At 37.7% G+C, this 17,985-nt stretch overlaps 1 protein-coding gene across 2 annotated transcripts in view; it reads left to right on the top strand.

The window, feature by feature from the left end:
* Positions 1-256: 256 nt before the first annotated feature.
* Positions 257-17,985, top strand: part of LOC127636832 (zinc finger matrin-type protein 4-like) — a 48,997-nt gene continuing 31,268 nt past the window's right edge. For both annotated transcript variants that reach the window (XM_052117589.1, XM_052117590.1), the window contains exons 1-2: positions 257-384; positions 7,631-7,732. In XM_052117589.1, coding sequence (XP_051973549.1) covers positions 271-384; positions 7,631-7,732 — 216 coding nt within the window. In that variant the 5' untranslated portion in view covers positions 257-270. The remainder of the gene's footprint in view (positions 385-7,630; positions 7,733-17,985) is intronic.

Genomic DNA, 17,985 nt, shown 5'->3' on the forward strand with positions numbered 1-17,985 from the left:
AAAATAACATTAATAAAAACAAATCATACAAAATATTGTATATTAACAAACTTGTAAGTCAAACGTGGAAAACGTAAACAGTTTTTAGAACGCGAATTAAATTACGTACACGTTTTGACAGCACCAAACGGACTAGGTAAATTACATTTAATTTTCTTTTAATTCATTATATCTGAAATTCACGTTGCCTCTGTGTGGAAGCATTTATCCAATGAGCGCGGCGCGGGGCGGAGAGCCACCGTTTATCATGGAGCTGAAGAGCGGACACTGATGCAGTACAAGCACGCATCCAGCATCACTCATCATCACACTGGACTGTACCTACAGCCTCATCTCATCGTATATCCACATCACTTACACCAGAGCTACAGTCTGGAATTACAAGTAAGCTTTTGTTTTCACTTTTAGTCGAATGTCCACAATTTCTCATTCATTATGATGCATGAAGCTGTAGTTGAGGTGCAACCTATTGGCAAATGGCAAGTGTTATATAGTGTTATACAAGTTTCTTTTAAGATTTACATTGTGTGGGTGTGGATTTTCTTTCTCTTTCTTTCTTTCTTTCTTTCTTTCTTTCTTTCTTTCTTTCACTATTGAGTTTATTTTAAGATTCTTAAAACATTTTTGTGTGTGTTATAAATCTCTCATGACAAACTAACATTTGTTACCTTTGTTAAAACACCTTACAAAGAACTGGATCTAGGATGGAACTGAATTCTAAAACAAAAAAAGGCAATAATGCAAAGCTATACTTGTTTTGTCTAACTGGTATTTGCACCATTTTAACTGGTTAAAATATTATCCATGTAACAAAAGGTGTGCAACCCAACACAGTAAAACTGTGTATTATACAAAAGTAAACAATAATGTCATTGGTCAACAATTTAAATGTATTAAAGGGATAGTTCCACCAAAAATGAAAATTCTCTCATCATTTACCCTCATGCCATTCCAGATGTGTATTTCTTTCTTCTGCTGAACGCAAACAAAGAATTTTAGAAGAATATCTCAGCTCTGTTGGTGCATTCAATGCAAGTGAATGGGTGCCAAAATTTTGAGCACATAAAGTCCAAAAAGCACATAAAGGCAGCATAAAAGTAATCCATAAGACCCCAGTTGTTAAATCCATATCTTTAATCATGATATGATATGTGTGGGTGAGAAATAGCTAAATTATTCAAGTAATTTTTCTACTATAAATTCTCCTTCCTACCAGTAGGTGGCGATATGCATGAATAATGCAAACTGCCAAAAACAAAACAAGAAGTACGTGAAAGTGAAAGTGAGATTCATGGTAAAAAAGGACTTACAGAGCTGATATATTCTACAAAAAATATTTGTTTGTGTTCAGTAGAAGAAATAAAGTCATACACATCGGGGATGCCAGGAGGGAAATGATGTGAAAATAAATTTTTGGGTGAACTATCTCTTTAACAGTACCGCTGACCCACATATTACACAGTCTTCGTAGGGCACCAACTCCCTAGGGGGGGCACCAGAAAGTCCACCGGCTGCCCTTACGCACACATTATACGTTATTCAAAGACCCGAAAGCAGATGCAGATCACAGAAGATCGCATCAGCTCCAGTTTCACTTTTACATTCTTCTTCTTTTGTTTTTGGCAGTTTGCATTGTTCATGCATATCGCCACCTACAGGGCAGGGAGGAGAATTTATAGTAAAAAAGGACTTAAATATTGATCTGTTTCTCAACCACACCTATCGTATAACAATATCAACAACAAAAGATATGGAAAGAGTTTTCTCCTCCTGTTAAAACATTGATAAGCCTATTTTGCTAACATATGCAACATATACTGTAACTGTGCTTAGTTGAAGTGTATTATTTGCATTTAGCTTTGTTTTTCCTTGTTGTCCATGATCCTATGAGAACAGGTCTGTGATCAATTTTGGGGTTGCGGTGAGTAATTGAGAACCACTGTACATCTATTTTCCCACCATACTCAAAATACTTTCACCTCATGGAAATTACCAATACATACAGAATAGAAAAATATATTCTGCACTTATCCAGATGAGAAACTTCGCTCATTGTCTTCTACAATATTATGATACTGGTATGCGGCGCATCAATTGTGTAGTCAGTCTTCTCTTCATCTGTGGGTTTTGAGGAAATAACAGAAAACGCCTGCTCTCCTGTGCCTCTCACTGATCATTTTCTCACTTCATTCTCCATTATAATGTCAAATGAAATAATTGAAATTGCATTTTTTCTAACTTGAGCTCACCACAAAGAAATCAATATCTGGATTTGGGGCTTAAACGAAGTAAGCAATCACTTTTCCGTCACTTGAAAGAAGTCGGTCTTGCTCATCTGCGTTGGCCTTTGTTAGCCAGAGCTTTTATTGACATGATTCAATTGGACATGAGAAACTCTGATAAGATCCATCTCTTGAAAGAAAAAAAAATATTGACAATTTCCTTTTCTTCCTTCTAGGGATGGATGTTGGTGTTTGGACTTTTTAGCTGAGGTTTTACTGTTGTACAATGGGTTGAAATTTCTGGACCCTCCATAGACTCTTTAGGGCTGTTCACACAGAACGCATTTAGTTTTCCAACGCAAACATGCACTAGATCGCAGATTACAATTTCCATGCAGAAATAGCTAGTACATTTCACAGACCATAATTTCATGTAACGGCTACACAAAATTCTTAGCGATTTTAATTAATATTTCTCAAGTAAAGTTTACTAGTAAAATTATATTTACTTAACAAAATAAAAAATGATGCCCATAAATACCGCCTAGTTTTTGGTACTGGAAACAAACATTGTGATTTTCAAGATAATCAAAACAAACAATAAAAAAAAAAAAATATATATATATATATATATATATATATATATATATATATATATAATTGTTTAAAAGAAATACAAATTTTAAACAAATTGTTCCTTTCATTTTCTTAACAAGTCAATTTTGACTTTAAATAGTTATTTGTACATCTATGAATCAAATTTGACCTAAAAATATTTCAAATGATCTCAAATCTAGCCCCATATGGTTCTCTAGCTTTCCCCCGCACACACGCACACAGTATTTTTACAGTTTTGTATAGGCAATATGTGAATAAATACATTTAATAATATGGTTTTATATGATAGGAAACAATGGGGCTAAATGCACCCTATGGTAAAATAATATAAGTGTTTTTCCCCCTAAATATTAGATGAATGAAAGAACCATTACGACACCTTTCCAAAATCCTATAATACGGCAACAAATTGTTTGACATTAGTGGAAAAGGAACAGATTTGAACAGCCTTGAAAAGTGTGCTTTTCTGCTAGAAAGGGCAATAGATATTAATTTGTGAAATAGGCATACTAAAATTGAAAACCTAAAATGTACACATTTAGATTTTCTACAACCAGAATGAATCAGAAATGTTTGTAATATATATTACAAAAAATTCTGATTCATTCTGAATTCATATATATATATATATATATATATATATATATATATATATATATATATATATCGATGAGCCAAAACATTATATAACTAATATGCTGTTGGTCCTCTGCGTGCTGCCAAATCAGCGCCGACTGGCATGGACTCTACAAGACCCCTGACGGTGTCCTGTGGTATCTGGCACCAACGACATTGGCAGCAGATTCTTCATGTCCAGTAAGATGAGGTTGCGCCACCGTGGATCAGACTTGTTGGTCCAGCACATCAATCGCATTGAGATCTGTGGAATTTGGAGGCCAGCGCAACACCTTGAACTCTTCATCATGTTCCTCAAACCATTCCCGAACAATGAGTGCAGTGTGGCAGGGAGCATTATCCTGCTGAAAGAAGCCTCTGCCATCAAGGAATACTTTTGCTGTGAAGGAGTGTACCTGGTCTGCAATGATGTTTAGGTAGGTGGCACGTGTCAAATTGATGTCCACTTGAATGGCCAGACCTAGGTTTTCCGAGCAGAACATTGCCCAGAGCATCACACTTCCTTCACCGGCTTGTTGTCTTCCCACAATGCATCCTGGTGCCATAACTTCCCCAGGTAAACAGCGTATACATACATCGATGAGCCTTGGGCGCCCAACACCCTGTCACCTGTTTGTGGGTCCTCCTCGGACCACTGTCGGTAGATACTCACCACTGCTGACCAGGAGCACCACACAAGCCTTGCTGTTTCAGAAATGCTCTGATCCCACACAGGTCTTTACTCCTGCCCATTTCTCCTGCATTCAACACGTTGACTACGAGAACCGATTGTTCGCTTTATGTATATTTAAATTGTTGTATTATTATTATTTATTTATTTGTTGCCTCCTTTGTTTTTCTAGAACATTATAAGATGGGGTTTTATATAGAACCCTATTGAAATAGAATATTTGTCTGTGGTCTATGGATTTAGAAGATTTAGAAATCTTATGGTTATGTTTTATGTTTATTAAGCCAGTCCTTCCACAGTTCTTATTAAAGTCTCAAATAAACACTGTCTGATCAATCAGGGTGTCATTCCCAATAGATTTCTCAAGCTGCCATAGTCATGCACGTCTAAATTAAAGGTTGCATTTCCAGTTGTTATTTTGAAGTCCATTTGACCCATTGATTAGCATTTAGAAGGGCTTTTGGATTGGAAATTGCTTTATTACAACCCACAATTACATTAATTTATCATTATTGATAAAGGTTTATGGAGGAGATTATTATAAAAAAAAAAAAATTGTTGAAGAAGGTAAAATCACCAGTAGGCATATACTGTACGTATTTGGAGTAGAGAGATGACAGATGGCTTATTTTACATTTGGAAGTTAACTAATTATTTTGGATTATTGAGTGTAAAGTCATGGATTGCAGGCAGTCAGAGGGTGTTATTTAGTTTTGGGGTATCAGAAAGTCACAGACAAATGTGAGCAAAAGTTTTTCTCTGTCTAAACAACTAATAAAAAATGTGTAGGTTTGAAGTTACCCCTAGAGTGAGGAAAAAACGTGTTTAAAAAGCACTATTTTTATTTTGTTTTATCATTATTCTAATTTTAGTTGGCAATGCCCTTGAATCACAAATAAGCCCTAAGCCATTTTTTCTTCAGATGTGGCCCTCCAAAGTGGAATCTAGAGCACACATCATCTCCCATGCCACTCTCTTAAAATTGTTGTGAATGAAACAAAGCTCCAAAGCACGCAAATGCAGGGAAATTGCAGAATTATAGAAAAAAAAATTCTGATTTTGAAAGTAGTCCATTTTGTACACTGTTTACTATATTACAAAGTTGAAACATTTTTATTCTGAATATTTTTGTTAATAAAAGTACTATTAATTGAACAGTGATGTATTTTATCATAGAGTCAGAGAAGTTACAGTGATTTTACCTGTACAGTGGTTTTCTGCAAAAAAAAATAACAAAAACATCTTATACCAGCTTAGGCTGGTCTTAGCTGGACTCCCAGCCTGATCATGATGGTTTTATCTGGTTTAGATAGGAGGTCTCCCAGCCTGACTAGCTGAAAAGTGCCCAAAACCACTCTAAAACCAGTCATCAGACCAGTCTGAACAGACTGGGAAACCAGCTTAGGCTTTTTTCAGCAGGGTTAAGGCAGAGTTCAGGACCTCTTTTCCTTCTGTCATTAGAAAAAATCCCCTTATTATGATCTAAAATCAGTTATGCAGCCTCTGCTATAATATTAAATGCCAGAATAGGGTGATGCCATCTGATGCCAGATCAGCCTAAATAAGGGTGTCCTCTACACTGCTGCTGTCTCCTCCAGGCATGGTGTGAGTTGGTGCTTCTTTGACAGAGCTGTGCTAGATTTATCTCTCCTCTTGTCAGTGTCATTATACACCTTCCTTTTTAAGCTCTCTCTCTCTCTTTGCCAAATCCAAATGTCATAAATTTCATTATTTTGCAGACAAAATGTCACCTAATGATAAACCCAAAATGTCACACAGATACAATCTTACATGATTGATGTTAGCAAGATTATGACTGAACAAGAACACAAGATATTGTTTGTTTGATTATCCAATTCAACTAGTGTTAATTACAATTATGAGCATCTTTGGTTATTGGTTATATAATCTGTGTTATATAAAGCATTGCTAATTTTGTTAATGGGATTGTTACAATTAAAACATTTTGGTGGTCTTGTTTGAAGTGTGCGCTTAATGAATGCCTGAAACAAATGCACCTGTGTGCCTGAAAATGTGTAGGGTAGATTGGGCCTAGTTGTCACAATGGCCATACCTCAGAAAAGTTTGAGTCAAAAGTCAAATGTGTGTTTTGTGTCTTGGTTTCAAACACCCATTTCAAAACCTTATAACCTTCAAACTAATGTCATATTTTTGCTATAGTTTTAGGATAATCAAGTGAAAATACATTTTGGGATAAATACAGTCAAAGGTCAATGAAAGGTTAAACTATGTTTTCAGGAAAGTAGTGTTTTTCATAAATGCTAAGTCAGAGCAATTTATCTCATGGATTTTAAAAATGTATTCAATTTATTAATTCAATTAATAATTTATTAATAAAATCATATCTAATTTTGCAACTCAGTTGCCATGATGACTTACAGCTGTAAACCCTAAAATAACTGTAAAGTCAGCCATTTAAACAACTTTAAAGATCAAATAATACACACAATTTAACAGAAAAATGTTAGTGCTTTATAAAATTATAACCTTCACAATTCTGCCTTTAAACCTTCCAAAATGTGGCCCCATTAATTTGTATTGTATGTGATTCACTGTTTATCTTGATGTTTTTGCTTTTTATTTGACATTTTATTATATATTTTTTGTGATAATTAACATTATGCTATTGTCATAAAAGGTCAACTTGTGCTCAATGAACTATATTTTTTTCCTGGTCAATAACATTTTAAATGAACAATACCTTTTTTGTCTCTAAAGTGATAGTTCACCCAAAAATGAAAATTCTCTCCTCATTTTCTTACCCTCATGCCATCCCAGATGTCTTTCTCTCTTCTGCAGAACACAAAGATTTTCAAAAGAATATTTCAGTCCACACAATCCAAGTGAATGGTGACCAAAACTTTAAAGCTCCAAAAGCACATAAAGGCAGCATAAAAGTAATCCTAAAACTCCAGTGTATTAATTCATGTCTTCAGAAGTGATATGATAGGTGTGAGTGAGAAACAGATCAATATTTAAGTCCTTTTTACTATAAATCTCCACTTTCACTTTCTTCCTCTTTTGTTTTTGGTGATTCACATTCTTCAAACATATTGCCACATACTACGCAGGGAGGATAATTTATAGTAAGAAAGGATTTAAATATTTAACTCTTTTTCACCCACACCTATAATATCGCTTCTATATCTTCAGATATAGATTTATTATAGATATAATTTTGGTCACCATTCACTTGCATTGTTTGGACCTACAGAGCTGAAAAGAGTGTGTTCAGCAGAAGAAACAAAGTCATACACATCTGGGATGACATGAGGGTGAATAAATGATGAGAGAATTTGCATTTTTGGGTGAACTATTCCTTTAAGGTATGTGCTTGTGTATTAAATGACTTTCAAAGCCAATAAATACACTGAAATCACTTTAGTTAAATGTGAACTAGCCCCAGTCTCTCCTAATTGTTAATATTTTCCATTTTAATACTGTAAATAATTTTCCTTTGTAGATGAAGACTACAGAAGTGGAGCCAGGACTCTTCAGTGACAGCTACTGCAAAGTATGCAGCGCTCAGCTTATCTCAGAGTCACAGAGAGTCGCCCACTATGAGGTGAGTAACGCACACACAAAGTATAAACATTTACTTACATCCGTTAATTTTATCTGCTGTCAATAGTTTCCTTCGGTCTGCTGCGCACTGTCGTAAATGAGGGCAGAAAAGTAGGTTACTAAGATTTTAGCTGCTAATATTCAGATGCAATTAAAAAAGGGGTGTAAAATTTCACCCACCATCAACCACGGTATGTAAATCTTTTTTTTTTATAATGTCAAAATAGATATAGTATGTGATTAGGTCAGTTATATGAAATTATGTAATCTATTGTACGCGTGAACCATTACAAACACAAGTTACACGACTACACAGTGTATATCTTATAGACCATTTTGAACTTCTATAATGTGTTGACCAAGCATGGGTGGTACAACAATTGCCATCTTTGTTAATGGTTTGCCGATGCATAGACCACAGCAGGAGTAGCCAATAAAAGGACACATATAGATTACTAGCAGCGCATTGTCAGCATTCTGTCTTTCTTAAAATCTCCCAGTTTTGCCCTGCAGCTTGCTAGGAGAAACATAATTCCTGGCAATTTTAGAGCAGTTTTCAATGGCAGAATTCAAGTCATATAATTGCATGCCAGTGCATTTAATATCTACATATGTGATTTGTCATCTACGCCTACAGTTATCTCAGCAGTTCAAAAAGTCAATAGGTGTGCTCTACGTCATGCAGCGCTGCCCAGACCGATCGGCGCCGTACTTGAAACAGTGCATGTCGGTAACGTAACATTGTTGCTGTGACAGCACGCCACTCTTTAACAAGCGCGTGCACTTTGAGTGAGAAGGGAACAAAGTCCCTTTAGAAGGGAATGCATGGAGGTAAATTTTAGGAGAATTATAATGATGTAAAGATCTTTTTTTATTTTACAGGTGCATTTGTAGTCAAATATTTTAATTATATAGTAATGTAATTATACATATTATATACTCTGCATCCATCTACTGAGGTATTAAAATTACTTGCATTTGAACATCATTGAATTTTTTTTTTTTAGACATTTCTGTTGAAGCAAAGAATTGTAGGTTATGGGTGCCCACGAAGGATAGGCCTACACCTCATGCATCCTCTGAATTCCCGTGAAAGAAGGTTGCATTCGAAGTGTCCTAGTCACTTTTATGAAACGAGACAGCCTCGATGACGTATGAGGCCGGACAAATACGACCTCCTGAAGACGCATCCTTCCAAATGAGACACAGCCACATATCACCGTGACTTATGCCATCAAAGTACCGCAAGAGCGATTCGAGAGCAGCCGCCTTGCGCAGCCGCTGCGGTTTCTCCAGAGTGGCTGCACGAGCTCTGAATGACAACACAGATTATTTGTGATTGGCCAGACTCACAACGTGACAACGCTTATACGTGTTTGCAATGGCATACTTCATATACTACTCTTATTCTCGCTATGTCAGTTTATTGCAGAAATAAAAGTATTATGCCATTACAAAGATGTTTATTCTGACTCCAGTTCGAAAAGTTTCACAAATCTGTGTTTTTATAACAGTAGGCCTACATGTTTATATCATATTATATTATATTTGTCATAGTAATATCATGTTTATTAAAAAAAAAACATTCAGCATGATTAAAAATACTGACTCCTTTTTTGGTATTAAAATAATACAGGCTTTTATGGGACTTTCTTCTAGTACACACAGCAGACACTGTATTAAGCAGCTCATAAACCTTTTAAATGAACAATGTTTCTGATTATTTTGTGTAAAATTCAAGCATCTGTCTATCTGAATTTCACTCTTTCGCGTGATCTTCTGTGACTGGTGTAGGTTTAGCAGACGTCACAAAGTGCAAAATGTCCGGCTTGACTGCACTCTTTTCAGCTCCTCTCCGACTGCAACCGGCAAATCTCGCTGATCGGTAAATCGAGATGCAGTTCAAGTCGAACACACCTATTGGCTATAACATAGGGTGTAGCAGCCGCGGGGGTGAGTTTAATGAGCCAAAACAACCCTTACGTAAAGTCAGTCTAATCAACGTGGCTCCATTCATTTCTACAAAGTTGCTTTCAACAATGCTAATTTATCCATGCTTTTTATCAGCATTGATGTTTATCTAAATTAATCATCTAGCGATGAGGAACACACAAATGAGTTATTTATCGGCATATCGTTCTGATTGGCAGCATTGTGTGAAATGTACTGCAGAAAAAAAATCAAAAGGACAATCTTTCTTTTAAGCACTTATTGTAAGTGGGGCTTATATCAGCGTTTATCAAGTTTGATCAGTTCTTCAAGCCAATTTAAGCAGATTACTAGATCTGTGTTAAATATGTAAAGCTATTTTTAATATCAGCTCCTGTTTTTTACCTCTATGTTGGTGGATCAAACATAAACTGGATCAAATAATATCTGGCATTTTATGGACGTTATTGTAACTCACTATAATTATTATTAGACTATAATTGTTGTCTTTTGATCGAAGTCATGCAGAGCAGCTCTTAAACTGTATGGATATGATAGATTTACTTTGTTTCTATAATGCTTCAAACCTCTACTAAAGTCTCTTTGTAGGTCTGTCGACATTGATTCAATGACCAATGATCTTATTTCACACAAGACACTCATTTGTTACCACATTCTGGCATCACCAGAAATGGTCACTGAATCATTAAATGGATCTGAACGAATTTTGGTGAACGTAGTCAAAACACTCGAGCCACGTAGATACATTTAAAGAGTAAAAATATAATTGTGCACATGCACTATTGTCATTATAGTAATTGATTAAATAACTTATTAAGGACCAGTTTGTGCTAAATCTTTTATTGTCATGTGTGAAACAGAAGCAGGTGCTCCACAAGATGCCCTTTATTTTTGCAGCTAATTTTGCAAAATTTTGCTATTATTTTGCAATACTTGAATCTTTAAAATACTTCAAATATTAAAATTATATCATACTTATTTATTAATATATACTGAAATATGTTAATACTGCACTGTAAGTGTTGGGTTTGTGTGAACAGGGGTTAAATTGGGATTTCGTATGTGGGGGAACTTTAAAAAACAGGTTATGTCTATCACTATTTATGTTTGTCATTATTCAACTTAATTGTAATATAAAATAAATACAAATAAACACTGAATCAACAAAAATGGAGTACACAGTACACTCCTTTCAAATGACAGCTACTCAAATCAGGCGCTGATCATGACTAGCAAGGGCCCCGGGGCCAATTTGTATTTAGTTACCTTTTAAATTGAATTATCTTTTAAAGCTGAGATCCATGCAGTCCATTTTTGTTTATTTATTTATGTCTCTTTTCATAACCGTTCTGTTGAATTTACATTCAGATTAATTCAAGATGTGGTAAAGAATGCGCACAACTGTTCTTAAAGAGACATTACTATTTTACCGTTTGTTATGCATATCAATGAAAACTCAATGTAAATAATTGTAAATACTATAAATTATGCATACAAAAAACAGACCGCCCTGGGTACTGGCCCCATAGGAGCTGATATTAAAAATAGCTTTACATATTTAAACACAGATCTAGTAATCTGCTTAAATTGGCTAGAAGAACCAATCAAACTATTACCCCAATAGTTGTAATTGTAATTCACTTATGACTCTGATTTCAAACATCTTTCCAATCAGTGCAGACATTTTAGTGTGAAGTCGCTGCTGCAGGAGCATCTGCTCTAAACATGCTAGCGGCGGGTCCCACTACGCATCACAACATGTTCACGAATCATCAAGCAAACGTGTCTCGCCTCCTCACAGCATTGGAGCTCACCTTGCCACGCAGCTCTGATAACCATAAGCAAGCACTTCTACAAACTTCTATTCATTTCTAGACTTCTAACATTACTTTCTCTCCTCCCACCAAATGTTTCACGCAGGAGAAATCAATCACAAACTCTCAGCAAGACTGACCGTAAAACCTAATTGATGTATGACTTTAAAGTGTTTATTCTGTCATAATCTTGCGCTCCACTCAAGCTTAAAGAAACGGGTTGAAATCGGCACCGGATGATTTGGCTTCGCATTTAGCTTCATCCTCACATTATTTCAGTTTTTCTGTAGAATTTATTACAGGTTATCAATATAAATAAGTCTTTTTCACCACACTACTGCAAAACTGTACCCATATAGTATCTATTAAATCCAATTCTCAGGCACAAACTCCAAATTATTCTGTATGTCCTCGTCAAAACGGGACGAGTCACCCTGTGCCAATAATACAGAGTTTAATTACTCACATTACATTGGAGAACAGTCTACAAAGTTCCAAACCATATGTTTAAGTTAAATAAATATCAGACTAAGGTATTCATCTTGGTATTAGTTTCAGGTCCCAACAAATTTAATGACAAATCACAAATTTAAATGACTTTGTACATATGCACATGCAAGCATGTATCCTGACATCGCTTCACAAATATTCCAGATATTTAATCTAGCAAACAAATAAGTTTAAGGTGTCTGCAGACACTATGTTTAATTAAGTCTCCCTCAACAAGCATTTGCACAAGCATGTTCACATGTGTCTGCAACACCTAATCATAAGAAAAAAAAGGTTGAAATATCTTACTGAAAGTGCTCTTACAGGGGATCCCCTTTTATGATCCTGGCTCAACTATTCATCTGTTACCCCAGTCACCAGCACCATTTAATGCTAGTAATAGCATTGTTTTACATATTACTGTTTACATTATCCATAAATGTTATATTATCCATAAACCCGTCCCTCTAGGAAGCAACAAGAAGTGGTAGCCTTGCTTCCAATGTTTCCAACAATGTACACCTACAATCATAGTGCTTGACTAAGCCGCTACTCTGCAGAATGCAGATACCTGCCCAGCCTTGAGCCCCAGCTAGCTGCAATGTTAGCTCCGGACCAATGCGATATATGGATATATGTCCGACTGCTTCAGGTTCCTTCAGCCACATTCACTAAAGGCTCTAATACTAACCCACTGTAGCCTCAGTATTTTACCATGCTTCCGCTGAAGCCCCTTTCATCTATGCCTTACCGCAGCCGTAACAAGCCCTGACTTTGCAACTGCAAGTCCCTTTCTCCTCTAACTTACACGTACCACCCCGTTACCTCACCACAAATCCTCTCCTTGGGCAGTGCGCTCAAGCTTGGCAACACCACAACCTCGGCGCCCCTGCTATTGGCTCAATACATCTCCGAAGCAGCACATGTGGGGGTGTGGTGAGGGTGAGAGCTCTCGTTTTAAAGCTTAATTTGAATGCTGCATGGCTCTCCCGTTCAAATGCAGCAAGAATCACCACGTCCAGGCCGTGGGCTCTCTCGTTCGAATTGCAGAATGGCTCTCCCATTTAAGCGCAGCACAGGCTCTCCCATTCCAATCACAATAAGAGCTCTTCCGTTCAAATGCTGTGAAATTTACCATGTGCAGGCCGTGGCTCTCATGTTCCAGTCGATGTACGGCTCTCCCACTCAAATGCAGTGCAGCTCTCCCGTTCAAACATTGTACAGCTCTCCCGTTCAAACGCAGCACAGCTCTCCCGTTCAAGTGCAGCACGTGCTCTCCATTCTAATTACAGAAAGAGCTCTCCTGTTCAAATGCGGTTAGAGTCACCATGTGCAGGCCGCGGCTCTCCCGTTTGAATCGCAGTAAGGCTCTCCCTTTCAAATCGCATTAGGAGCTCTCCTGTTCTAGTGCAGTGAGAGTCACCACGTGCAGGCCCTGGGCTCTCTTGTTCGAATCGCAGTATGGCTCTCCCATTCTAATTACAGTAAGAGCTCTCCCATTCAAATGCAGTGAGAGTCACCACGTGCAGGCCATGTGCTCTCCCGTTCTAATAACATTAAGTCTCTCCTGTTCAAATGCAGCATGGGCTCTCCATTTCAAATCGCATTAGAAGCTCTCCCGTTCGAATGCAGTGAGAGTCACCACGTGCAGACCGTGGGCTCTCCCATTAAAATCGCAGTATGGCTCTCACATTCAAACGCAGTACAGCTCCCTGTTCAAATGCAGTACAAATCTCCCATTCAAACGCAGCATGGATTCTCCCGATCGAATCGCAGTAAGAGCTTTCCCATTCGAATGTAGCGATCAAACCGCTTTGAAGGCCCTCCCACTTACATGCATACAAGGGCTCTCCTGTTCGAATCGCAATGAGGGTTTTCCTGTGCAAATGCTGTGTGAGCTAACTCACATTTATTTGTATTGTGGGCTCTCCCATTACTACCACAGTAGGGCTCCAGTTTGATCGCAGGATGGACTCGCCTGCAGGATCTGCCCGGGCAGTGGGAGGTTTACCCCCTTTTTTCCAGAGGGGCTTGGGTGTGGCCACCAGCGCAACAGCAGCTCCCAGGAGAGCTCATTTCTATGTGACAGCAACCACCACTGTTTCTGCAATGTTTCCGCCTATGTTCGCTCTAATCATTATCTACCTAGCTCCAGACTCTAGTGCGAGGCTGCATCAGCCAGCGGCAACTGCTTGTTCTATCATCTGTGGCACATCTGCCCCCCTCACACACAGCTCCGTAATCCATCCACCCCCCCCCCCACACACACACACACACACACACACACCATTTAAGGTCTCATTCCTTTTTGGATGGGAGAGGCATCATAGTGACTGTCGTTCATCATCTTAATATTCCTACTCAAACACATTGCTTTCTGTGTTTCACAAGGCTCCGACACTAGTGATTCGCTGCCCAGTCTTGGCTTCTTTAGGGGGTATTCGAGCTCAGGTCAAGTCTCGAGCCCTCCTCCAGAGTCTGTGAGCCAAACACGTTTACACTATCCTCATGGCTGGGTAACATTAAATTGCGAACTACTGAAATGGAGTTTCCTAACAAAGTTCGGGAGGAGCACATTCATTCAAGCTGACCAATCACATCACCAGAGTAAGTGTATATAAACAGCTGCTTACATCCATGCTGCGACGATTCCTTCAGCATCCCTCTACCATCACAGCTAATAAAACTACAAAATGCACTAAATTCTCATAAACAGTGATGGAAAAACAAACCCAAAAATGGCTTCAAAAAAGATGTGAAATGTTTTGCAGGAACTTCTGTGCAGGGCTTCAAATGAATTGGTGAATCATTTTAGTGAATCGTTCTGATGTGATTAATTTAAATGAACCATCCGAACGAACCAATTCAATCAAATGATTCTTCCCAATACTACATATGTGAAAGAGGAGTTTTTTTTAGCTTTCTGAACTGCAAAGCTGCATGCGCAACTCAATGTGATATAAAAACAGCGACGTTGGGAAAAGTAACTTGTTATCAGAAAAACTACAACCTGACTCATAAAAACCAAAGTGACGCACGTAGTAGCATGATTATTTAAGCAATTGCGCTTTTTATTACACATTTGCTTTATTACACTGATCTTTATCGTTAGGTTTAGAGTAAGTAAGTTTTGTTGATTTAAAACTTGATAGAGCATTAACCTTAAATACCTCCTCTGTTTGGGAGAACATTTCACTCACTTTTAGTGGACAATTCACCTCATAACTGCTGCGATACTTTAATTGAACCAATTAATAATTTTGCAAAAATGCTGCTACCACCATCATATCATTTTCAAGAGATCAGTTACTGTTACTCATTGGAAAAAGTAGTTTGTTACTGGAAAAGCTGCACTGTTTTGAAAACAGTTGAACTGTTGTCATTCTACTGTAAATTAAGTAAAGTTAGCATCACTACTTTTAGTTAGCTTTAGTCAATTGCTACACCCTATATACACTATATCTTCAATTGATCTCTGTCATCCTAGCCGATATTTTGGCCCAATAAGAGCCCAGACAGTCCTTGATTCAGATGAACTTCATGCATATTGTGCGTCAATACCTCAGCCCTGAACAGCGATGTTTTAATTATTGCAATCGCTTTCCATCTCCTGAAGGAATAGAGCCATGTGGTTGAAACTTGGGCTGGCAGAGAACCAGCTGTTAGCTTGTTAACAATCTAAAGTCTGATCTTTGCTGCGATATCATGTCTCTTGTGTTTAAATGATGAGGCTTTCACATAAGAGGTTCAGAGTTTATCTGGCCTTCTTGTGCTTGGCATGACAGCATTCCAGAATGAAAGATCACATAGTGTAGGAAACAACTCTTTTAGTGCAGGTCACAATCTTACAGTAACCATGTACCATCTATTCTCATGTTGTCTGGTATGTCTTGTGGCATAAGTTTGGTTCATAGTGCATCTTATTCTGGCCAAGAATGGCCCACTAAAACAGGGAAAAAAACATATACACTCACACTATGGTCCTAATAAAGTGCCTAGCTCATCCGCCTCCAGGTTCGACGTGTTGTGCATTCTGAGATGCTGTTCTGCTCACTACAATTGTACAGAGTGGTTATCGGAGTTACCGTAGCCTTTCTGTCAGCTTGAACAAGTCCATTCTCCATTGACTTGTCTCATCAACAAAGCATTTCTGTCTGTAGAACTGCTGCTCACTGGATTTATTTTGTTTTTGGCACCATTCCGAGTAAACTCTAAAAATCCCAAAGAGAAAAGCAGTTACAGAAATACTCAAACCAGCCAGAATGCACCAACAATCATGCAGAAAATTCCCCATTCTGATGGTTGATGTGAACATTAACTGAAACTTCTGACCCATCTCTACATGATTTGGTGTATTGCACTGCAGCCACACGATTGGCTGATTAAATAATATACATACAGTTCTCAGTGAGTGTATATAGAAATAGGGTAAATCTAAAATAGATGATACCACGATAGTGCCGCAGAAAAGGCTAATTAAAAATATGACAGTCTTTGATTATCAATATTTATATTTTTTATTATATATGCTAATCAGACTTTGTGATCGCTAATTCTGTTTATCCTAAATTAATACTGAATACTACCGTCTGAGACTAATATCCTTCAAACGGTTTGCAATTAAAATGAGCAGTGACACATCTGCTCAGCAGTGATTTTGGTTTTCTTCCTTTTTTACTGAAGAATTATTTTATTCTCAGGATTCTGAAAACAAAGCCCTGAGGTGGAGGCTTGTTATTGTCAGCTAGACTGAGCTGTTGCCATTAACAAGGACAGTAGAAGTTAGCAGGAGACAGAGGGATGAGGCTATGTGGTCATGTATTTAATGAGAAAGATCCCTTCACCACCCCCAACCCTGCTGAAGAGAGTCTAGATTACAAGAAGGAAAAAAAAAGTTAACGATAGCCTTGGCTTTCACTTATTAAAGGTGGGGTATGTGATTTGCAAAACGGCCGGCAGATTTTGAAAATACACAACTCTAAGGTCCTACCTTCTCTCCTCCAACGCTGGCCCTGACTCCACCCATTCGAAAAACATGGACGCGCAATCATGCACGAGCGAAAACTCAGATGCGCAGTGTTCTAGCAGTGTTCTAGACTCACTAGTCAAACAGTGCATTCACCTGTCAGACAATTTTTCAGAGCAAATTGTTGACACAGCAGGAGGAGGGGGTCGCATACCACTCTTGAAAGGTGTAGAGCTGATTTTCTCATAACTGTAAAAAAAAAAAGAACATCGCCAGCCCTGGCATCTGTACAGCGGTCTTCTATTCAAAACAGGATTCATAGAAATGTGGAACAACCCCACTAGCACTATAAAAGCTCTATTCTCCATACATAAATACAATCGCTTCCTGTTACTGGGTCACGAGCTTTGAGTATGCGCACTGAACGGGACACGCAGCCAGGGTGGTGGGGAGGGGGCATGGTACGACCGTTTGATTGACACATTTTCTGTCCAATGATTCTAGATGGTCTTGAAAATGATTGGCTGGAGTTTTTCGAGTCCTGCCCGTTCCACAGATGATTAAATTGCTTAATTTTCATTTCAGTGCTTCTAATTTACAGCCAGTAAGTGGGTTAGGAATAGGATTTCAAGTTATTTTGAAAAAATGGTCAAAAAAGAAAATCACATACCCCACCTTTAAAAGAGAGGAGACGGATAAGACCAATGGCAAATATTTGTTAGAACTGCCTAACTGGGAGGTTGTGGCCTCTTTATGCACCCTGAGTAAATGTAGTCACAATGCACTGATTTAGGCCCGTTTCACACACCACGCATCTCTGCAGAATTTAAAGGAATAGTTTTATAATTTATGGTCCTAAATAAAAGAAAAACTCAATGTAGTCACTATTTGTTTTGTTGTGCTAAAAACAAATTACTTTTATTAATTTTAACACAAATTCAGAGTAAAATCTGTTCACAAATACTTACTTTTCACTCACTTCTCACACAATGCTATCTTATGACATCTAAACTCTTAGTGCATGACTAAAATTTG

Source organism: Xyrauchen texanus, chromosome 44, assembly GCF_025860055.1.
Source record: "Xyrauchen texanus isolate HMW12.3.18 chromosome 44, RBS_HiC_50CHRs, whole genome shotgun sequence".
In the NCBI taxonomy this organism is placed as follows: Eukaryota; Metazoa; Chordata; class Actinopteri; order Cypriniformes; family Catostomidae; genus Xyrauchen; species Xyrauchen texanus.